Source organism: Podarcis filfolensis (genome assembly GCF_964270895.1).
Source record: "Podarcis filfolensis genome assembly, chromosome: 7".
Classification (NCBI taxonomy): domain Eukaryota; kingdom Metazoa; phylum Chordata; class Lepidosauria; order Squamata; family Lacertidae; genus Podarcis; species Podarcis filfolensis.
The window spans coordinates 53,914,158-53,938,905 of record NC_139603.1 but is presented as its reverse complement, the minus strand read 5'-3'; the positions used below and the strand labels follow the sequence as shown (position 1 = coordinate 53,938,905).

At 45.2% G+C, this 24,748-nt stretch overlaps 1 protein-coding gene across 1 annotated transcript in view; it reads left to right on the top strand.

Moving 5' to 3' along the window:
* Window positions 1-24,748, top strand: part of LOC310767384 (uncharacterized protein) — a 69,917-nt gene that overhangs the window by 17,633 nt on the left and 27,536 nt on the right. Inside the window, exons 2-6 of the mRNA XM_083624254.1 lie at window positions 11,875-12,039; window positions 15,577-15,767; window positions 16,224-16,284; window positions 16,748-16,887; window positions 19,445-19,548. Coding sequence (XP_083480380.1) covers window positions 11,875-12,039; window positions 15,577-15,767; window positions 16,224-16,284; window positions 16,748-16,887; window positions 19,445-19,548 — 661 coding nt within the window. The remainder of the gene's footprint in view (window positions 1-11,874; window positions 12,040-15,576; window positions 15,768-16,223; window positions 16,285-16,747; window positions 16,888-19,444; window positions 19,549-24,748) is intronic.

The window sequence follows — 24,748 nt, the reverse complement described above, 5'->3', positions numbered from 1 at the left end:
CCTGTGGCATAGAGGAATAGTTTCTGATCTTTTCTTGCTATACCTGTGTCCATTATCCCTAGTAGAAAGCTTCTGTATTTTTCATAAAGTTATACTTAAACATTTTTTAAGCTCGTCATATATTGTGTTCCAGAAGCTTTTGATTTTTTCACAGGTCCACTAAACATGTATGTGTCCCCTCTGTTTTACCACACCTCCAGCACAGATTTGTTTTTGTCTTGTACATTTTAGCTATTTTGGTAGGTATTAAAGTACCATCTATAAAACATCTTGATTAGGTTTCCCCTCAATACTTCACAGGCTGTAAATTTCCAGTTCTTTCTCCATAGTTTTTCCCATGCTGTTAAGTTAATGGTTTTCCCAATATCTAAAGCACACTTGATCATTACTTCCTTGACGTCTTTGACCTCCAACTTCAATAATGTATCATACATTTTTGATATTACCTTGGTTTTGTTTTATAATAACACTTTTTCTAATAATGAAGGTTCGTTTGAGAAACCATTTTTCTTATCTGTCCTGAACACTTCATGCAACTGATGGTATTGGATCCAACCCGTAAGGTATTGGTTAATTTCCTCATAATCTTTAATTACCAATTTATTGTCTTTTTCATAATCATATTTTTATATGTGGCCCATTCTAATTCCTTATCTTTCTTTTTAATTGTAATTGCTTCCACCTTTAATTCTTAGACAATAACTGGAGTTATGTTACACAATATGTTATTCTGAAATATGAATCCTAATACAGGTGTGACTCCATACATTATGTCACTAAGCACTCTGTCTTTTTCACAATGCTTGGTTTCTTCATACAGATGAAGAAACCATAAAACCTGTAGGTCCTGGGTCAGCTCAGACTTCATGGCCTCTCATGGCAACCATGAGACCATCTCAGTAAATTAAAGGGCCAATATGAGATGGAACATACCCTAGTTCAGGTCTCTCCAAGGGAGTGGGAAGATAGAGATTCTTTTTTTTTAAGAATAATATTTTATTAACCGACCAATCACATCAAATCAAACCAAATTACATAAATTCCAAATTACACAGCCGAATTTTAAATTTTTGTTGGGGGTACCCATATTTCAAGTTCCGAAAGAGATCCAATCAACTCCTTGCTTCTTACTGCTGTTTTAATGTCCACAAATCTAACCTTATGATGTTCACAGTACTATCCAGTCCTTTCTTATTGTTTTTCCACATCTCTTGTTGTTATTTTCATATATTTTTCCTTTCTCTTTGTGACCTCTGATAGTCTCCACAAGCTGGTTAGAACAGTTTGTAATCCTGCGTGGATATATTTTTTTTTATCCAGTAGCCATATCCAGACGTTTTCCATATAACATCACTTCCATACATCAAAACAGTCTTAGTGTCATTAATCTTCACCAATCTGCCTCCTTTCTCAAAACCTCTGAGGAGATTCACCAGGAATGCAGTCTGAAAATAACTCCGTTCCTCCTCCCGGCTATAAATCCTTTGGCAAGATGGCGACTCCGAATTAATTGCTGCGCCATTCCAAAAGCTCTTATTGCTTCTCGATCTCCATAAAGCATACTTTTGGTTAAAGTTTATCTCCACACAGACCTTAATCATCCTGCTTGGGTCAGTTCAACCGACAATTCTAATGAGGAGGGGTTCTTGTAGGAAGATAGAGATTCATTGGTAGGGAGGTTTGTGCTGAGCCCATTGTCTGAGATGGATAATTTGATGGTGAAATTTGAAGTGAGGATGCAGTGCCCCTCTATAAGGCGGGGGGATCCATTAAGGTGGTCCGTTCCCAGAGACTTACGGCATCTGGTGGATTCCTGAATACTCTCAGGAATTTTCAAGTTGGCATGCTCACCACCTCTGTCGAAATCTTGCTATAGAATCGTGAAATATTGGCAGCTTGGCTCTTAAGTGTTATCCTCAACACTCTCAAGTGCCTTCCTCAACACTGAAGCAAACAGGGCTCCCTCATATTCTCAGGAGTGTCTGGCGATGAAGTAGAACAGTGCCTGGAAGGGACTCAACAGCTTGCAGGGCAATATTTCTATTATGTACTGAAGTTCTCACCCTGGGCCAGCAGGGGGATACTGTAGATAGTTATGCAAATGAAGGATCGAAAAGTGACGTTCAGTGATTGGATAGTTTTAGAAAATGGCAACAGTTACATTGTTCTGGAGCTCTATATAAGCAGGCTGACTGAGCTCCTCAGCTTAGTTCTGTTCCAGCTTACAAAATAAAGAGCTGCTTTAGAGAAATCGCTGTGTCGTCTGCTATGTCAACCCACAACTTAACACTGGCGACAAAGGTGGGATCGATGGACATCAGAGCACAGCCAGATGCGGCCATCCTCTGAACTGAGCTGAATCACTGAGCTGAATCACAGAGCGAAATCACTGAGCGAAATCACTGGACAGAACCAATTCAGAGCGGACTGTTCTGGCTAGAGCACTGTGTTCCATCCATCGCCCTTCACGCCGGCATCGGAATCATGGCTTCAATTGTGCCTCTACTGCCATTTGCGCCAGCCTCTGAATCATGGGACTCCTACCTCGCTCGGTTCGACTGCTACCTCCAAGCCAATGAGCTGACAGCAGTATCAAAGGAACGGAAGCGGGGCCTATTCCTCAGCCTCTGTGGGCCTGAGGTGTTTGAGACGGACCGAGCATTGGTTGCGCCTGAAGCAGTCCAGGCAACACCATGGGACACGATCCAAGAGAAGCTCCGCAACCACTATGCGCCAAAGCCGTCCAAGATTGCTGCCCGCCATGCGTTTTACCACCGGAACCAGGCAGAGGGGGAGTCAATCAACAACTACACCACTGCCCTCAGACTGGCTGCAATGCACTGCGAGTTATGAGACTTAGACGATGCCCTGATGGATCGAATCGTCTGCGGGGTCTGGGACATCCATCTGCAACGGCGTCTTCTCACCAAGCCAGACCTCACACTACAGAAAGCCATTGAGGAGGCTGTGGCCTCAGAAGCTGCTGAATGCTCCGCCCAGGAGATCCGCAAGTCCAGCAGCCCGCGTCTTGCTAGGAAGCCAGTTCCAGTGCATCACGAAGAGGCCAGCAGTGCTGAGGCATCCTCCAGTGAAGACGATGACGTGCACCAGACAAAGCGGGAGTGCAGGAAGTTCCAACGGAAGTCCAAGGGCCAACCGGAATGTGCCGGCCGCGGAGGCAACCATTCCCGTGCCAAGTGTCGATTCAGAGATGCCATCTGTCGGAAGTGTTCCAGAAGGGACCACATCGCTAAGGTCTGCCGATCGGCTCCGTCTGACACCCCCCCCTTCACCGACTCGCAAGTCCAAGTCTTCACTCCAGTCTGCCAAGGAAAGCTGTTTCGCTCTCACCAACTGCCGCTGCCCGTCTGGAACCACGATTGGCCAAACCGACTTGCCTACGCGACGCAAGCTGAACGTCACGGTGCTCATTGAAGGAGCTCCATGTGACATGGAGCTCGACACCGGGTCTGCCCTGTCCATCGTGTCTTGGAGCACCATCAAAAGACTGGTACCCAGAGTGTCCAAAAGGCAACTCGACTCTTACCATGTACACCTGAGAGACTACCAGGGAAACGACATTCCCGTGGTAGGCGTTGCCCGGTTCCGGATCGCCTTCAAGGATTTTTCAGGCCTGCTCCGGCTGGTGGTGGTCGAAGGTCAGCAGCCAAGCCTCCTAGGGCTAGACTGGTTTGATGCCCTTGGCCTGGAAGTCACCGGCATCAACTTCATCTCTAACGCAGAGACTGAGGGTCTGGTCAAAGACTTTGCCGAGGTTTTTGATGGCACTTTGGGGCAATATACAGGTATGCCCATCTCCTTTAGTCTTGATCCACAAGTCGCCCCCATCAAGCTAAAGCCACGCCGGGTTCCCTTTGCTCTCAAGGCTAAGGTGGACGAACAATTGGACAAGCTGATCGCCCAAGGAGTTTTGGAACCGGTTGACCACGCCAAGTGGGAAACCCCCATCGTCACGCCTGTCAAGCCAGACGGGTCGGTGAGAATCTGCGCTGACTACAAGTGCACGATCAACAAGGCACTTCAGCAGCACGCTTATCCGGTTCCTGTTGTCCAACACCTGGGTGAGGGTAAGGTCTTCGCTAAGCTGGACCTTGCCCAAGCCTATCAACAACTGCACGTCGATGATGCCACTGCTGAAGCCCAGACAATCGTCACCCACCGAGGGGCATTCCGTTGCCGCCGGTTGCAGTTCGGGGTGAGTGTGGCTCCTGGCATCTTCCAAAGCCTTATGGAGTGTCTCCTGCAAGGGCTTCTGGGCGTGGTACCATATTTTGATGACGTCTTGGTGTCTGCAGACTCACACCAGCAGCTGTTGGAGCGCCTCCGTGCCGTGCTGACCAGATTCCAAGAGGCCGGGCTCAAGGTAAAGAGGGAGAAGTGCCAGATCGCTGTGCCACAGGTAGAGTTCCTGGGCTATCTTATCGAAGCCTCCGGCCTTCATCCGACCACATCCAAGATCCGCGCTATCCAGCAGGCCCCCATCCCAAAGAACAAGACGGAGTTGCAGGCGTTCCTGGGGCTGCTGAACTTTTATAACATGTTCCTGCCCCACAAAGCCACGGTGGTTGAGCCTCTTCATCGACTCCTCAGCACAAAGACACCTTGGTCCTGGGGTCATTGGGAGACGGCTGCCTTCAACGCTGTCAAGGCTCTCCTTTCATCGGACAGTGTGCTGGTACAGTACAGTGAATCCAGGCCGCTGGTCCTTGCCTGCGACGCCTCACCTTTTGGCATCGGTGCTGTCCTTAGTCACCGTTTTCCAGACGGAAGAGAAGTACCGCTCACCTACTTTTCCAGGACACTATCTCCGACGGAACAGAATTACAGCCAGCTCGGCAAGGAGGCACTGGCACTTGTGGCTGGAGTGAAGAGGTTCCATGAATACCTCTATGGCAGGACTTTTGACCTCATCACTGACCACAAGCTGCTCCTGGGCCTCCTCGCCAGTGATCGTCCAACTCCACCGGTCCTCTCGCCGCGCATGCTGCGATGGACTGTTTTCCTGGCTGCCTACCACTACCGGCTTGTCCATCGCCCGGGGAAATCGATGGGCCATGCCGACGCCCTCAGCCGTTGCCCTCTTCCAGCGTTTGTGGAAGACCCGATTCCTGCTTCATCGCTCCTCCTGATTGAGGATCTTCCAGCAGCGCCTGTATCGGCTGCCACTGTGGCCTCCGCATCTGCCCAGGATCGCACCATCAGCCGTGTGCTCAACTGGGTGTGGAGGGGGTGGCCACAAGGGCCTTTTGCATCGGAGTTCCAGCCCTTCGCAACCAGACAACATGAACTCTCGGCTCATCGCGGCTATCTGCTGTGGGGAGACCGCGTCGTGATTCCCCAAAGACTCCGTCAACACGTCCTGGAGGCTCTACACGTTGGCCATATGGGAATTGTCAAAATGAAGGCGTTGGCTTGGTGTTATGTCTGGTGGCCTAACATGGACGATGCCATCACTGCCTGGGTGTCCGCCTGTCAAGCGCGCCAAGAATCGAGGCCTGCACCACCGGCAGCTAAGGGACACACCTGGGAGACACCAAAGACACCCTGGTCGAGGGTGCACATCGATCTGGGCAGCCCCTTTCACGACCGGACCTTTATGGTAGTGGACGCCTATTCCAAATGGCTGGAGGTGGCCCTGATGCCCTCCACCACTACCGAGGCCGTCATCCAGGTGCTGTGAGGCCTGTTTGCGACGCATGGGTGTCCTGATGTCCTTGTCTCTGACAACGGACCTCAATTCACATCAGGCACTTTTGAGCGGTATCTTTTGGGACTGGGCATCCGCCATGCCCTAACGGCACCATTTCATCCATCCAGCAACGGGCAAGCGGAGAGAATGGTGCGCTCGGCAAAAGAGGCACTGGTGCGCCTGGACCGGGGAGACTGGCATGAGCGGGTCGCCAAATACTTGTTCGTGCAACACATCACCCCTCATGCGGCCACAGGGCGGAGTCCTGCTGAACTGCTTATGGGCCGCCGCCTCAGGTCACCGCTCGACCGGCTGCACCCGGACTTTGCCATTGCCAAACCCCCAGGCTGTGCCAACGCACCACGGTCATTTGTTCCAGGAAACCAGGTGTTTGCCCGGAACTATGTGGGGGACATTCCTTGGGTGCCAGCCACAGTAGTGGGAGTCACTGGACCTCGCTTGTACCAGGTGGCACTCGAAGATGGACGCTTGTGGCGCCGGCACATAGACCAGCTTAGGCGCAGGGTTGGGGACTTGGACACTACCGTGGTGCCCCCAACTGCGCTCGTGGCTCCAGAAGAGACACTTACAGATGGCGAGGCTCCACCTACACCTCCCTCGCAAACTGCCAGTGTGGAGCCGAACCAAGCCGCTTCAGAGGGTCTGCCAGACTTACCACAGGCTCAGACCACTCCACTTGCGGAGGCTCCACCCACAGCAGCGGATCCAAGGGATTTGGTTTCAACGCCACCTAGGGTCGCACCACAGCCTCAGCAAGAATTGTGTGGCCCCCCAGAATTGGCTACCAGTCCCCGGCGGTCTGGCAGAGTTTCCAAGCGCCCAACTTATTTAAAGGACTATGTTGTTGGACATGTATCACTGTTGGTCTAAGTATGGGAAATGTAACCGATATGCTTTTGTGCCTAATTGAACCATTACGTGTAGTGCTGTATATAAGGAAACCATTACGATTGTAACTAACGCCTTATCTCGGTGGGGAGGGGTGTTATGTACTGAAGTTCTCATCCTGGGTCAGCAGGGGGATACTGTAGATAGTTATGCAAATGAAGGATTGAAAGTGACGTTCAGTGACTGGATAGTTTTAGAAAATGGCAACAGTTACATTGTTCTGGAGCTCTATATAAGCAGGCTGACTGAGCTCACCAGCTTAGTTCTGTTCCAGCTTACAAAATAAAGAGCTGCTTTGGAGAAATCGCTGTGTCGTCTGCTATGTCAACCCACAACTTAACAATTTCTCTCTGGAAAGCCTGTGGTTTTTATCTGCCTTTTAGTAGGTTTTAAGTGATTTTAATGAGTTTTAATTGGTTTTAACTCTTCTTCAAGTGATTCATGAAGTGACGAGGGAAGATTGTTCCAGTTCTATTTGCCTTTTACATCCCATGGAAATTTGTTTTTAATGTGTTTGTGACTGAATCGCAGACAAAGTACTGCATGACACAGCATTTTTGCGGATAAGGAAGGTGAAATGCTTTATTAATGCTCAGAAATCTTGAAAAGCTGGTGATAAAGGATTGTAAGGGGGGAGTGAATAATAATAATCATTAGAAGATTGCAAAAGAGAAAGTTAGAATAAACTAATCATGTCAAACAAATTAAACAAGGCAAGCTATCACATTATTTCTCCCCTGTTGACAAATCACACTTAATACAGGAAAATACTACTTCTCTGTTACAAGGAATACCTCTCTTCTCGAAAAGAGAGTAAAACAGACCATCATATGTGTATGCAAACATTGCTCTGACAATTGACAAATGCATGCTGAACTTCTTTCGCCTCCACCTGACAATACTGAACATGTACCGAATACCAGAGACCCTTTGATGTCAAAGCATGTCAACCTGGAACTTTTTTGCTCCTGATCAAGCAATGCATACTGCAGGGGCAACTCCTGAAGAAGCTTTTTGACAAGCTGCCTGCAGTAAAATCAGCATGGCAGGATTTAATTTCAGTGATCAAACAGATGGTATTGGAGATCTCAGAAAATGCCTGGAGCACAAGTGACTGGTCAAGTTTATTGGAGTAGACTTGATTTCTGAGGATGATTACTTGAGATTTGGTATTCAAACCCAGTAGTGTTAACGAAATCCTCATTTGCTGTAGAATTAAAGAGTCACATGCCAATGAAAGAGCTTTCACTTATGCACTAGGATTCAATATTGCAACAGAACATGTTGTTCAGGTTGTGTATTACACAACATACATATTGTACCTGACTGGAAGGGAGAGACTACCATGAAAGGGAGAGAACACACTTGTCACAATGCCTTCCTTTACTCTATGACCCAATATGTTATTGTGCCATAGGAATGCTATTGCAGGTGTGACTCCCTATTTCATGTTTGATTACAAATGGCCACAACCTCCAAGCAGCCAGCGCCCTAAGCCTTCCCTCATTTTCACAATGCTTCATCTCTTCATACAAATGGCACCACCCATCACAGTCTCTTCAAGCCACTACAGAAACGGATGTGCCTCATTACACCTGGAAATTAGCTTATGAAAAAGTGCACCTGGCAGGACTTCTGGTGCTTCTACAGAATGGTGACTGAAGCCAAGGCAATTTAGACTTACCAGGAATGTAAGTAAAAAAAAAAAAAGTCCATAGATTGATAGAAATGTAGAGTTGGAAGGGGCTCAAAGAATAATCTAGTCAATGCCCTGCAATGCAGGAATCTCAACCAAGCAGTCTCTTCTTACCTTAGCAAATGTGCTATTAGTTGTGTTAATTCTCAGTTCCTGTAAGGTGAAATTTGGTTTTTCATAGCTGCGCAAAGAGAGGAGCTTGAGCTCTTATGGTTTTTGAATTTTGAATTTTTGAGTTTTTGAGAAGCAGAAATTTACATAATAATGCAGAGTCTTCTTCAGTAAAAGAATAAAAGCTTTACTGAGTTAAAATAAACTTATTTGCAAATAACAGCATAATGAACAGAAGATTAAACTAGCTTCAGAGCATACACAGAGTTTCCATTGAGCACAGGCTTGGCAGAGCACAGGATCCACCACACACACTGACACACACACACACACACACACACACACACACACACACACACACTGAGTCTGCCTGCAAGCAGATACAATATTTATACAGAGAATGAGTCATCCTCAAGATAAGTCACAGTGATTCAGCATGCTAAATGATTCTACAGCTTTCAGCATTTCACAACATTTCTAGACTCCTTATCTTCTTCCTTTACGGCTTCTGCTCTCAAATACCTTTGTCACATGACACATCCTCCCCCCTTTGCCAATTTTATCATACTATTTAGTTGTAAGATGTAGTGAAAATAGAGGGGAATTAGAAATATGCAATTCAGCTACAGTGGTACCTCTGGATGCGAACGGGATCCGTTCCGGAGCCCCGTTCGCATCCTGAGCAGAACGCAACCAGCGTCTCCACAGTCTGTGATTTGCCGCTTCTGCGTGTGCGTGTGACGTCATTTTGAGCGTCTGCGCATGCGCATGCGCGAGCGGCGAAACCCGGAAGTAACCCGTTCCGTTACTTCCAGGTCACCGCGGAACACAACCTCAAAACGCTCAACTTGAAGCGACTTTAACACAAGTTATGACTGTATGTGATGCTAACAGGTTTTCAGGTGATTTAGTAATTTGTAGATAAATATACGGTGAATGAATATTATGGCATGGTCCCCCATTACCCATGTGGAAAGAAGTTCTAGAGGCAGTGATATTAGGTAGGGTTTGGTTTCCAGAGGTAGAATCCAACAGCATTGGCTCTCACCTGGCTATCCCACATCACATCCCCAGAAAGAGGCACTTTGTAGTGTATCCCAATGTGATTCCAAACTTCAGCTCCCCATTCTCCCCACCCTCCTTGTTGACTGTTGTGTTCGCGCTGCAGAAGTTCAGTCAAGCGGTTAGGTTCAATGTAGGAAACAACTGTGTAGCAGAGAGAGCTCTTACTTCGGGGGCAAAAAGACACACACTATATATACACATTCTTTGCAGTTGTTACAAGAAGTCTTCACTCTCTGAAGACAAGAGAGCGTTTCGGCTTATAAAGTACAGTGGTACCTCAGGTTAAGAACTTAATTTGTTCTGGAGGTCCGTTCTTAACCTGAAACTGTTCTTAACTTTAGCTAATGGGGCCTCCTGCTGTCGCTGTGCCGCCGTGGTGCTATTTCTGTTCTCATCCTGAAGCAAAGTTCTTAACCCGAGGTACTATTTCTGGGTTAGCAGAGTGTAACCTGAAGCGTCTGTAACCTGAAGTGTCTGTAACCCGAAGTACCACTTTTACTTGCTGAGGCAAACTCCACACAGCAAGTGCAAATTCCAGTGGCTAACAAAGTCCTGCAAGTGCTAGAGCTCTCAATCTAGAAGACCTTAACACTTCAGCTGTGAAATGAAACCAGCCTGCTTTACAAACAAATAAATGATGATCATACATTACTAATTTTGTACACCCCCCACGATGAATGTTGGAAAAACAATATGTCTACTTGGCTAGTTACTGTGGGAAAAACTAAGAAAATATTAAATAGCATGTGATTTCATGTAACTATGAATGCTCTGGGGTGACAGTTCAAACTGATGTACTGCATTTTCTGTTTTCCAGGTAAACAGTGGGGGGGAAGCATCAAAACTGAGGAAAAGCTCACTTGATTCATTTGTTTCATTGGCATACGCTTCGTGCTTCAGATCAGGAAACCATGAGCTGGATTAGTTTTACTTATTTGGAAGAATACCTGAGCTTTGTGGTTCACCCTCTGTGGTTATTCCTGCTTCCGATTTTGATTTATTCATATTGGTTATATTTTTATTTTGTTGGCTGTGCTATCTCATTTTGCTTCAATGCTTACAAGAAGATGAATAACCACCAAGGAAATGATTTTTATAGCAAATTTTGGGACAAGCCAAGGCATGCTTTGGCTCGATTTGTAGAGCTAGTTGGAAAGATATTGCATGGTGAGTACATGTTTCTTTCATACCAATAATTCCAATTTATGAGCCAATATAATTTCATAGGACTGAGCATCAGAATTTCAGGTTTGAAGCACTGGAACAATAGTTGCCATAAGGATCAAAACACAGGCATGGGTATTTATATATGTAATAAACAATGATAAAGGAAAAAAACTTTTTATGAGGTATGAAATCAAGAAGGGTCAGTTGGTGGCTGCATAAACACCATACATTTAATCACATTTAAAGCATGCCTCCTCTCCAAAAGAAACCTGGAGAATGTTGTTTACACCTCACAGAGACACAATTAGCAAACCCTTTGAAAATAGTTTCATGGATTGTGGAAAGGGAGAGGGATTGGCTTTAAGTGTGCAGTGGGTACACAGCCAATGTGATTAATATAACATTGTATAGTGGGACTTTGTAGGTGCGATTTTCCTGAGCATGATAAACCACAAGGTAGCTCTGAAACATAAACGTTGGAATTTGCCAGCACAGGATGTGGTGATGGCTACTACTTTAGAGGGACAATGCGGGAAACAGGATGGTGGACTATAGAGGCCTTTGGCCTGATCAGCAGGACTCTTCCTATATTCTGAATGCTTCCTAGAGGACATTTATTTCTTTAGGAGTTGATGTACAAATCCAAAATACACTACTAAAACCAAGTCTGGGCCATAAGCATGAGACCCTGTAACTACTTATGACATGATTAGGGGTGCATCTGTCATGGAAACAGCTTGGTAAGTGATTCCGAAAATGGTCTGAAGATGCCTGAAGTTGGAGCTCTTAGGGAGAGGGGATAAATGTACTCCAGGCCTTGGATAGCTCTTTCCCAAAACAATCCTGTGCAGAAGGGTAATACTGCCCTTAAAATAAAATTTAAAAATCTCCAAAACATTTATCATAATAATGCATAAAGCTAAAATTAGATTAAAACAGAAAATAGCTCAATCAAAGACTGCGCCTGGAAGAAAGCATGGAAGGAACATTCCATGAGAGGAGAAATTCCCCTTCCCGCCATTAATTCTGGGAGGACCACAGAGAAAGTCCTGTTACGTGTGGATGACAGCCTAGTATCTAGAAAGCTGAAGGATATAGCAGAGCTTTTTACCTAAATTTCAGTTTTTTGAACCACATTGATTTTCTCCAGTAATTTTTTTTTATATTTTATTTACCTTTCAACAAAGTAATATTATTTGTTTCATTTTATTTTCAGGTTATGAAATTTATGGCATGGAACATCTCCCTAAAGGACCAGTGATTGTTATTTATCATCACTCAATTGTTCTTGTCGGCTATACCTTATTTGTGACAAAAGTTTTTACAGAGACAGGGAGGCTGTGCCATTCAGTAATTGATCATGCCCTGTATGGGATCCCAGGTAATTTATTTATATTTAAATTATGTATTCTTACATTGAACATGTGTTAAATATGACATAAAGCAATGCTCTAATCTATAAAACAGTGTATCAGGCAAGCAGGAAAAAACCACAGATAAATAAAATAGCAGCAGCAGGTGAAAAAGTAAGTTAGTGGAGGGGAAGGTTATTTCTCACCAAGCCCCTGAAATTAAACAGATTGAACGAAGGATGAATAATTATTTCCAATTTCTTTCTTCAGGGCATTTTTTAACAGAAAACACACCAGAAGGAAGACTCAGGGCACAGTATTATGAAGAAAATGTCATATTTATTAAGTATAACGGTCTAAAGGATCTTTAAATCAAGTTAAACTAGCCAAATCAAAATACAGTTAGGCAGGAGAAAACAGATCACTCCCCTTTCCTGGCCATGTTTACAGGCAACATTGCCTCAGAGTAAAGGACTGGAAGGAATATGTCCCCCTTGTTCCTAGAATCTTGGGCACGTGACTTGACGAGCACAAACCGATGTGAATGGCAAGCCAAATGACCCAATGCAAGGCCGAGCATGGCTCTGTCAATATTATATTGGCCTCTAAACTTCATACTGCAAAGGTCTACATCAGGCATAGGCAAGCTCGGCCCTCCAGATGTTTTAGGACTACAACTCCCATCATCCCTAGCTAACAGGACCAGTGGTCAGGGATGATGGGAACTGTAGTCTCAAAACTTCTGGAGGGCCGAGTTTGCCTATGCTTGGTCTACATCATCCAAATGAATTTACAATGGGGGTTGAATAACTTCAGTTGCAACACATTCCCAGTACATTTCAGTAGCAGCACATTCCCAGTACAAAATCATTCCTTGGGGCTAGTATCACCACCCACCACAATTCTACATTATTATTCCATATTATCTTCGTCAGTACTTTAAGGAGTTGCTTTGATGTTATGAGGAAATGCAATCTATAATTTTGTGAGGTTTTTGAATAAATCTTATCAGGTTATACAGTGGTACCTCGGGTTACATACGCTTCAGGTTACATACGCTTCAGGTTACAGACTCTGCTAACCCGGAAGTAGTACCTCGGGTTAAGAACTTTGCTTCAGGATGAGAACAGAAATCATGCAGCGGCGGCACAGGGGCAGCAGGAGGCCCCATTAGCTAAAGTGGTGCTTCAGATTAAGAACAGTTTCAGGTTAAGAACAGACCTCCAGAACGAATTAAGTTCTTAACCTGAGGTACCACTGTACCTTGGTGCGCCAAGCTCCAACTGACGCCCCGCAACACGCCCATCACGATGCCCATGGCACGGCCAAGACCTCCCGCCCGCCCGCCGGCCTCTCTGTTCACGGCTGCACCGGGTTTACCTCAGCTGCGAGTGGCAAGGCTTCGAATTGGCTGCAGGAACTTCCAGCAGCCAATCCAAAGCCGTAGCAGCATTGCCGCCCGCCCAGAAGCCATGCCAGAACCATGGAAGCCAACCCCCATGCGGCGAGGCATTCGTAGTGTGCGGGGACTGACCAAGCAGGTGGCAGGGTCTGTGGGCCGGGTTTACGAGCCTGGGGGCCGCATCTGGGCACCGGGCCTTAGTTTGCCAATCTCTGCAGTAAGGCATGTCTTTTAGCCCTTGATCACAGATTGCAGGTGAACTTTTTAAATTTTTAAAAATAAATCTTTATTAATATCCCACACATACATATATACATAGATAACAATCATACAAAGCAAAAGCAATACAAGTAAAGAAAAGGGTAAAAAAAAAAGGAAAAAAGAAAGAAACGAAAAATACAATATATTACAATTAAATAACAAATTAAAATGTAAAACTACCAATCATTCTCATTATATTGCTTATATTGTCTATATTTTCTTGCCCAGATTTATATTATGTTATTATGTTATTAGAAGCCTAGCTCTTTGTTGGTGGTATATTGCTTCAACTCCATTTCTAAATTTTACTCCTAGTCCCTTTATTTCTGTCTGTTTTTTCATAAAATACCAGGAAACATTGTCAAAGGCCTTCTCCGCATCAAGTAATAACAAGGCTGCCTTTTTATCACTTTTAGTTTCTAGATATTCCAAAATATTGACAATGTTTCTGGTATTTCCCGAAATTTGTCTTCCTGGGAGAAACCATCTGGTGTGGATGAATGATTTTTCTGATGGCTTCTTTAAGCCTGCGTGTCAATATATTGGCAAAGAGTTTGTAATCACAGTTTAATAGTGATATTGGCCTAAACTGTGATTGCAGGTGAACATTAACTGACCTCAAAACGTCTACAAGAATGCCATTTTTTACTCCAGTAATCTCAAGGCTTCCATAAAGAAATTTCATGCTTTCTTATACAATTGTCTACATTCTTCCTCAGGGATGAAAAAATGGGGGGAATCTGGATATGTGTCATTGGATTTCTCCACTACGTCTACAGGTTTTCATATAATAATTGCTGCTGCCTTTAATGCCAGAATAGAACAAGGTGTAAAAAAACCTGGGTCCCCAACTTGATGACCCCCTCAATCAATCACTAATAAAGATGGATATGTCTTACTGTGAAGACCAATGCAAAGAATGAAATCCTGTTTGGGAGCCTGTTCACTAGTAAACCACCTGCGAAAAAGTCCACTGTATTCATATACCACTTGGGATGGGGTGGGAGCTACAGCTAAGGAAAAGAGCAGAAGCCCACATACATGCCCACGGCTCTCATAGCAACCCCAACCCATTAAAAAATGGTCAATCAAGCTCTCCCACGCACAGCTTTTATGCCCCCATGTGACACTGCAAGCAAACACATGTGGCATCCTTGCTACACAGTGTTCATGGTCCTCCACTGCCCCCCCATCATCAAACATCAGCCACCCCAGGAAACATAGGTCAAATTTAAAAATAAAGCAAAAGAAGTGAGGTCAGAGCCGAAACAGGCCCAGTAGCACAGAGAGCTTTGTTGGGGGGCATTCCACTGGGTAAATTAATAGAGCATCTAACCCCCTGTCTGGGTGAAAAGATGGGCTGCTGCTGGTGGAGGCAGGTTTCCACCAGCAGGTTCCTCTCTCTCTCTCTCTCTCTCTCTCTCTCTCTCTCTCTCTCTCTCTCTCTCTCTCTCTGTCTCTGTCTCTCTGTATCTGTCTATGTGTGAATGTCCACTGTATCCAAAACCCATGCAGCCTATAGGGATTGAAGACTTGAAAAAAAAAAAAAAAGACTTGTATTATCCAGCAAGGCACCATGGGCTGTATTTTTATCATGATGCAAACTAGAATATCAATCTGTTGTACTACAGACTTAACTTGAGGAACACTTGCCCAAAATGTGCTCACCTCACCACGCAATCTCACTCTGTGTGCTTTCCAAAAAAAAAAAAGCTATTGCCAGAACATGTGAACAAAAGGGGAACTAGCATAAAGTCCCCCTTCCATGAAATCCTAGTTGATCCGTAAATGAGCGATATCTTTGGAATAATGACACTTGTATGACACTTGTATAGTATCCACACTATTTCCTCAATAAGAGTTATGTAAAATGCATTTTTCTGTTTGGGGCTTACTTTTTTAGGGCTGAAGACGTTTTATGATGTTACCTTATTGAGAGATTTCACAAATGCTGAATGTGTGGAAATTCTGAAGAAAGGCCATTTACTGGGCATTGCACCTGGTGGAGCTAGAGAAGCAAGCTTTAGTACTGACTACAGCTTAATGTGGGGTAACCGCACAGGTTTCGCTCGGCTAGCTTTGGAGGCGAAAGTGGTGAGTGATCTTTGGGCAATTTGCATTGTCCTCACAATTATCCTGGATATGATGTACTGTGTTGACAGCTTTGATCTAGCATCCTCCATAGCTAAGGATGGCAAATATCCTGTTTTGGAGTCAAATGATATCTGGAGTTCCAAGCATTTCCCACCCCTGCTTTTCAAAAAAGCTACTGAAATCAATAACGTATAATAAGAAAAATGGCCTTTGCCCCCTTTTTTACTCTTCAGTTCCTGAAAATCTGGGCAACAACTTGTGAAGTTTCTTCATCTGAGATATTTGAATAGATATTTTGAAGCCTATTGCATAATTTATGACTTGCTTCTCCTAATAATCCCAGATGTGAAGCATTCTTCTTTGTCCTTAACAAAAATAAAGGTGGGGTGGTCAGGGCGGAGTAATTATCCAGTTCTCACCTTTCTTTCATTTTTGTTTCATCTTTCATTCTTCTAGCCCATCATCCCAATATTTACACAAAACAGTTGTGAAACATACAGGAGCTTCGGAAAGACAAGTGAGTTAAATATCTTACGTTTCTTGGTTGAGCAAGAGATCCAGTTTCAGGAAATATACGTTTTAATAATAGACTATGCTTTTATAAAAAACCAATTATCTGTTTCCTACTTACTAGCAGAGTTTATTCCATGGACACTTATCTGTGCTGCCTGCCTCAGTATTGAGTAAATATGCCTTTGTTTAGTTTTCTATTAGATTTAAAGCAAAGCTATAATCTATAAGAGGGGTAGGAAGCCCAACATAGACAGGAACAGATCAGGAAACAAACCATATTTTGCAGTCTGTTGTACAACTTATGATCCCAATTGCCAAGAGATGAGAAGAGCTGATTGAATATGTTTCATATCTTTCCCCAAGTACTCATATTATTTAACTCTTCCTCCTTGGGATGGATTGATTGCAATTGCTTAACAGAATGCTAACTAAGGTCCAATTTGATATGCGGTCACTTTCTTTTACAGGGCTGACAAAATGGCTGTATGAGAAAACTCGACGTGTACTCCTTCCCATTTATGGAGGACTTCCCGTGAAACTGAGGACATATGTTGGAGAACCCATCCCATATGATCCAAATATAACTGCCACAGAGCTGGCTGAAAAAGTAAGTGAACTCTATACTTGGAAATACAAAAACGTAAGAATTTTTTCCTAATGTTTTTCTCCTCTTACAGTTCTAAATTGTATTCTGCACACTGACTTCCTCAATCTATACAGCCAGAGCTAGGCTTCATTATATATACTTTTGTGCATTATGTTCATCACTCAGCATTCCCTTTCCTTAACTTATTGATTCTTAAACTTGTTGAGGCCAAGTTTCAATATGTGTGCAACCATGCATTGCACCAAACCCAGAAATGACCCCAAAATGTCACATTTTTGGAGTGGGTGTGGAAGGGGGAGTGTGGCAATCGTACAGAGCCCCCGGTCGTTTCACGGACTATTGACCTGTACACCACTGCTTTATTCTTCCGCTGCCACCAACCAGGTATCTTCTGGTGAAATACTGAGTCTCAGTCAGGTTGTAAAGTCAACAACGAAGATTAAAGTTTAATGAACAACAAACAAGTTTTAAATATATTCAGAACTGTTTCTCAAATGCGCACCCTTAACTAGATGTGGCACCATCTTACACTGTCACACTCTTCTCTCTCAGTTCTATCTGTGTCTTTCAGTCCGTCCAACCACTGTGTTCTACTTTTTCTGCCTCTGTCTGACCCTCACTCCTTTATCTCCGCATGGTAAACCCCTGGCCTGAGCCTCAAAACCGGGTAGGCTCTGCCTCTGAGCTTTCTCATTAGTCCATCTTACATTAGCAATTTCCATCCCTTCTGTAGAAATATAATCACAAGGAATGGGCAAATGCCACAGGGAGTTTGCAGGCTCTTTTAGTGGTGTTTCGATTATACAGTGGTACCTCTACCTATGTGCCCCTCTTATTACGTATCCTTCGGGATACACACATGGCAAACCCGGAAGGATATTTCCTGGTTTTTGCCCCGTGTGCATGCGCAGTAGCGCTCTATCGCACCGTGCGCATGCACAGAAGCGCTCTATCACGTGTGCGCAGAACAGGCACCTCCGGTTGTGGAAACCCATCTAGGGCTCCGGAACGGATCCCATCTGCAAACGGAGGTACCACTGTACATGATTTCACTTCAATGTGTGGTTCCTCAGAATGTAACCCCCATGTAAATGGGGAGTAGCCTGCACTATATATCTCCTTTTTAAATGTTTGTTAATCTGCTCTAAGAAGGCATCATCCAAGTCTTCAGTCTGTCTTGGTGGCCTATAGCAGACACCCACAGTAAGGGTTACTGTAGTTCTGTCTCCTACAATTTTTACCCATATACTCTCAATCTGCTTTCCATCCTACAGATCATGGATTTTTGCACAAGTTTACACATCCATTCAATATAAGCCCTTCCTGTTTAGTTCATTCCTTTTGAATAGGTTATACCCCTAAATTCCTACATTCCAGTCATGAGACTCATCACACAAGGCTTCATTAATGCCTACCAGGTCATATTTGCCATCCTGTAGTAAAAACTCCAATTCATCTTGCTTGTTTCCCATACTCTGTGCATTTGTGTAGAGACAATTGAAGCCATGAATCATTCCTTCCTGGTGCTTCCTTCTTGTAGTTTCTTGCCCTTTAGTGGGTTTCTGGAGCTCTACCTCCTGTGCATCTATATAGTTATGGCTTGTGCACCATCAGCCTCTTAAATGAGATGTTGTTTTACAGAAGACATTTCAAACACAGATGCCATTTCTAGGGTACTCTAGGGTATTGTATTGTGTGACAATATCTTAGGTGTTCCTGCAGGGGGTGTCATACTTCCCCCCTTTCTCAAGGAAGTCTTGGGAAGTGGACTTCCAAAGGCAGGGGGTTAAGGGAAGGAGCATGTGGGGGGTCTGATGGCTAAAGGGAAGGAGTTTTGGAACATGGTTTTTTATGGCTGGTTCTCCCCAAGCGCTTTATGCTTTCATTCTTGCTGAACCCCCTCCCTCCCCACATCTAGTTTCAGCTTTTGGTTGCCTGTTTGAAGGAGCAGTAGTTTACTTTGGTGGGTGTGCAGGGGTTGATCCTTTGGTTATCCTGTGATTCCCTTCTTTATTTCACATTGTTAAGATGCATTACATTGTCATTGGGCAGTGGTGTGGCTTGTTTGCTCCTACCACATTGAGTCTGTACAGTAGAGAAAGTTGTGGAGAGAAAGATTAGGTTTACTGAGGCATTATTGTGTTAAGGGTGCCCTTGGAGGACCTGCCATGGTGGCATGCCTGGTAGGACTTGCATAGGTCCTCTTAGGCCTGGTACATGCATTTTGGCTGAACACTGCAGAGCAGGGTCTGGGTGAGCATTCTGGGTTTCATACTCAAGGTTCAATATGCAAGGAGACAGTAATTTCCTCCCTATCCTTTGCTGGGGAGCCAGTTGCATATGCCTTAGGATCTGGAGAGATGGTTTCCTACCACAATTAGCTAAAACTCCTTATCTGCCCTTACTTCTGATCCCAGAAAGAAATTACATACTGTGCTTCTTTAGCTGGAAAAAATGGGATTTTTTTTTTTAATGCTACTGGTTCTGACTCCTTTAGCTTTTTCCTGTTCCTTTAGCTATAACATAATGTATTCCTTTGTTTTTGTTTTTTCAACAGACGAAGACTGCATTTGAAAATCTTCGGGATAGACACCAAAAAATTCCAGGAAATATGTTAAGAGCTCTTTCAGAACGATTTGATAAGCATGACAAAGCTAACTAGTCCATATAAAACAGTTGTAGCATTTTAACTATGTGTCCACAATAGAAAACTAATAATTATGCAATTAAAGCTAAGGTAATGTACATACAATTGTGCTGGATTGTGTATGAATTGTTCGGAAGGGTGGCTAGTTCAGCACCTGCTTTGCATGCAGAAGGTCCTAGGTTTGAAAGACATACAAGTGCTGTCTTGACCTATCCTGCAAGACTCCCAGAATGCCCCTTTTTGGGAATTACACTGGTAAAGCCAGAATCAAAGAGTATAATGGGAGGATGGGTGTTTAATTGAAACCCAAAATAATGTTACACCTGAAAGAGTAATGCCTATAAATCTGCTGTATTAAAACAGTGACATTTATTTTATGTTTGCAAAAGGCATGTTCTGCTTCTTATCTGTTCTTATTTCCAAACAGGACTTTATATTAGGTTATTAAGTCCCATGGGCGAGTGAATCCAGCAATGGAGTCTGGATTTCGGTCACCCTCTAATTTCCCTGTGGCTGGGTGCAGTTCTCCTGTTTCTCCATGGGAGAGGCACTTCTCAAAAGAGGAATTTAATGTTTGAACTTCCAGTTTTGATTACCATTAATGTTTGTTTGGACCACATTGTTTACTACCTTTCTAGTGTCTGAAGTGACTGGGCCTGATGTCTTCTAGTCTTCATCCTCAAGCCCTTCCACCTCCACAAATAAGTCCCAACTGCTTTCTTTTTAGTAGTTAAAAAAAGGTAAAGGTAAAGGACCCCTAACAGTCCAGTCGCGAACGACTCTGGGGTTGTGGTGTTCATCTTACTTTACTGGCCGAGGGAGCTGACGTTTGTCCACAGACAGTTTTTCTGGGTCATGTGGCCAGCATAACTAAGCTGCTTCTGGTGTAACCAGAGCAGCACACGGAAACACCATTTACCTTCCTGCCAGAGTGGTACCTATTTATCTACTTGCACTTTGACATACTTTCGATCTGCTAGGTTGGCAGGAGCTGGGACCGAGCAACAGGAGCTCACCCCATCATGGGGATTTGAACCACGACCTTCTGATCGGCAAGCCCTAGGCTCAGTGGTTTAGACCACAGTGCCGCCTGTGTCCCTTTTAGTAGTTACAGAATTGCAGGGGGAGGCTGTATTGTTAAGTGAAAGACATCCTCTGTTACAACCATATATTTCATTCTCTATGTACCGTAACTGAGAAGAATTGTCAAATGCTCAAATGGTGGCTGCCACCACAGCAATTCAGTGGACAAGATCAGAAATGTAGATATAAAAGCTCAGATCAGAGTCAAATGGCACCTTAAACCTATGTTATGGTCGCCACAATGATATGTTTGGCATATTTTTGAAAACCCTAAGATTGTAAAGCAAATGAAGCCAAGATGGGAAATCTAGCTGAAGATGGAATGAATGCTGTCTACAAACGACAAATTATTTTAAAACACAGAAGGAATCAAGTGGAAAAGCAGTCTGGAAGAGATGTGACTGCAGTTTCATTCTAGCAAAAGTAAAAACTAAAACTCTTTTACTTAGAGGGGGTAGTTTGTCAATACCTGTATCTTTATAAATGTGTGAACAACTTAGTGTAGAGAATTTATTTGGCTCCTTTTGCAATTTGTGGTATTTTGAGGGTTGTAAAAAAGAAAAGAAGGTAATGATCCCTGTGCAGTTAAGTCCAGTCAAAGGCGATTATGGGGTTGTGGCTCTCATCTCGCTTTTCAGGCTGAGGCAGCTGGCATTTGTCCACAGAGCTTTCCAGGTCATGTGGCCAGCAAGATTAAACCAGCTTTGTCGCAATGGAACACCGTGACAGAAACCAGAGTGCATGGAAATGTCATTTACCTTCCCACCACAGTGGTATCTATTTATCTACTTGCGCTGGTATGCTTTCAAAGTGCTAGGTTGGCAGAAGCTGGGACAGAACATCTGGAGTTCACTCCATTACGCAGAATCGAATTGCTGTCCTTCCAATCAGCAAGCCCAAGTGGCTCAGTGGTTTAGACCACAGCGACACCCGCATCCCTACAATGGCAGGCATAGCAAAGCAGGTCATACAGGGAGCACAGTGGGACTTAAGTTTAGGCATGCATAGGACAGTAACACCCAGTGAACTTCATGGCTGAGTGGGGGTTTGAACCTTGGTCTCCCACTAGTGCTGGGAGATAACTGGTTTTCAATATCGCAATATATCACCAGCTAAACATGGCAATATATTGATATATCATGATATCTGAAATAAGGAAGAAACTACGCAGAGGGCTACTTCTTAAGGGTCTAAAACTGATAAATGATGATATCATCAGTCACCTCAAGGTCACTTTCAGCAGTAGGCAAGCCAAAATGCATCCAAATGAGACTTTTGGTTTGGGGCGTGGCTATCAAATGGCGGTATTCAGGACAGTCCAAAGTTCCACGGGGGGGATGTATTGGAATACCTGATCTCAGTGATCATTGGCAGCAGGAGGAGTTATGCTAAGACCAGACCATATCATTACCGAGGAGGCAGGCTTAGTTGTTGTTTGAGGACTATCCCTGCCTCCAGGTCTGGTCCTGACCGGAAGGATACTGGAATCAGCAAGGGAAACCCACATGACCTGAAAGTGTTGCTGTGCAATGCCAGGTCAATGATGAATAAAACCACTGCCATCCACGACCTGATTGTGGATGGAGGATTTGACCTGGCATGTGTGACTGAGACCTGGTTGGATGAAGCAGATGGGCCTGTCCTTGCCACTGCTTGCCCACCAGGTTTCTCTTACACACAGCAACCCAGGTCACGTGGGCAGGGAGGGGGGGTTGCAGTGATTTTTAGGAAGTCATTAGTTTGCACCAGGCATCCTATTAGGAAGACCCAGTTTTCTGAGTGCATGTTCTGGAAGTTGGGCAATAGGGGCAGTACAGGATTCCTGTTGATGTATTGACCTCCCCACTGCACCAAGGATTCCCTGCCTGAGCTGCTTCAGGTCGTGGTGGATATGCTCCTGGAGACACTTAGTTTGGTTGTCCTGGGGGATTTTAACATCCATGCTGACACGACCTTACAAAGGGCTGCTTGAGACTTTGTGGAAAGCATGGCCTCTATGGGGTGTCCCTGAATAAGTTTGGCCCAACTCATAGCCGCGGACACGCCTTAGACTTGGTGTTTACCTCTACGGATGTTGGTGATCTGACACTAACTAAAAGCGAAACAAAAGAAGTGCCATGGTCAGATCACTTCCTGGTGCAACTGGACTTCTCAGCAACCCTTCCCCTCTGCAGGGAGGTGGGACCGATTTGGATGGTCCGTCCCCGCTACTTAATGGATCCAATTGGCTTCCAGAGAGTGGTAGGGGATGTTTTATCCCAAGTTGATGGCCTTTCAGCTGATTCCCTGGTGGTCCGCTGGAATGCGGAGTTAACCAGGGCTGTTGACTGTCTGGCTCCGAAGCGTTCTCTCCGATTGCATGGAGCCCGGACAGCCCCGTGGTTTCCCCCGGAGCTGAGGGCGATGAAACAATAGTTGAGATGGCTAGAGCGCCGGTGGCGGATAACTCATTCTGAATCAGACCGGACATGGGCTAGAGCTCAACGTCGAGCTTACCAAGTGGCAATGGCAACTGCGAAGAGGGCCTTCTTTGCCGCCTCTATTGCATCTGCAGAAAACAGCAGCAGGAGACTTTTTCAGGTGGTTCACAATCTATCAGAACCACCTGCACCACTGGGGCCTGGTAGGGACCCCAAGATCTCCTGCAATGATTGTGCTAGAGTTCGGTCTAGTCTTGTTACATGGGATCAATTCCAATCTGTTACCTCCAAGGATGTGGACAGGCTGCTTGGACAAGTGAAACTGACCACCTGTCTCCTTGATCCTTGCCCATCCTGGCTAATAAAAGTGAGCCAGGAGGGACTGGGTGATGGGCTCTGCGGGGTGGTGAATGCTTCCCTCTGTGAGGGAGCCGTCCCAGACCCGCTGAAAGGGGCGGTCATTAAACTGCTTCTTAAAAAACATCTTTAGACCCGGCCAACATGGCCAACTATCGCCCAGTCTCAAATCTACCATTCTTAGGCAAGGTGATTGAGTGGGTGGTTGCTGAACAACTCCAAGCACGCCTGGAGATTGCGGAATATTTGGATCCCTTCCAATCAGGATTCAGGCCTCATCATGGGACTGAAACTGCCTTGGTCGCGCTGGTTGATGATCTCCGGCGGGCTAGGGACAAAGGTGAGAGCTATTTCCTAGTTCTGCTGGATTTCTCGGCAGCCTTTGACACCATCGACCATAACATCCTTCTGGACCGTCTGGAGGGGCTGGGAGCTGGGGGCACTGTTATACGGTGGTTCCGCTCCTTTCTCCTGGGCTGTGTCCAGAAGGTGGTGTTGGGGGATGAGTATTCAGACCCCAGGGCTCTCACTTGTGGGGTGCTTCAGGGTTCCGCCCTCTCCCCCATGCTTTTTAATATCTATATGAAGCCACTGGGAGAGATCATCAGGGGGTTTGGGCTGGGTGTTCATCAGTATGCAGATGACACCCAGCTCTACCTCTCCCTTAAATCAGAACCAGTGAAGGCGGTGAAGGTCCTGTGTGAGTGCCCGGAGGCAGTTGGAGGATGGATGGCGGCTAACAGATTGAGGTTGAATCCTGACAAGACAAAAATACTGTTTTTGGGGGACAGGGGGCGGGCGGGTGTGGGGGATTCCCTGGTCCTGCATGGGGTAACTGTGCCCCTGAAGGACCAGGTGTGCAGCCTGGGAGTCATTTTGGACTCGCAGCTGTCCATGGAGGCCCAGGTTAATTCTGTGTCCAGCTCCACCTTGTACGCAGACTAAGACCCTACTTGCCCCCAGACTGTCTCACCAGAGTGGTGCATGCTCTCGTTATCTCCCGCTTGGACTACTGCAATGCACTCTACGTGGGACTACCTTTGAAGGTGACCTGGAAACTGCAATTAATCCAGAATGGGGCACCTAGACTGGTGACTGGGAGTGGCCACCGGAACCACATAATACCGGTCCTGAGAGATCTGCATTGGCTCCCAGTATGTTTCCGAGCACAATTCAAAGTGTTGGTGCTGACCGTTAAAGCCCTAAACGGCCTCGGTCCTGTATACCTGAAGGAGCGTCTCCACCCCCATCATTCAGCCCGGACACTGAGTTCCAGCGCCAAGGGCCTTCTGGCGGTTCCCTCATTGCGAGAAGTGAGGTTACGGGGAACCAGACAGAGGGCCTTCTCGGTAGT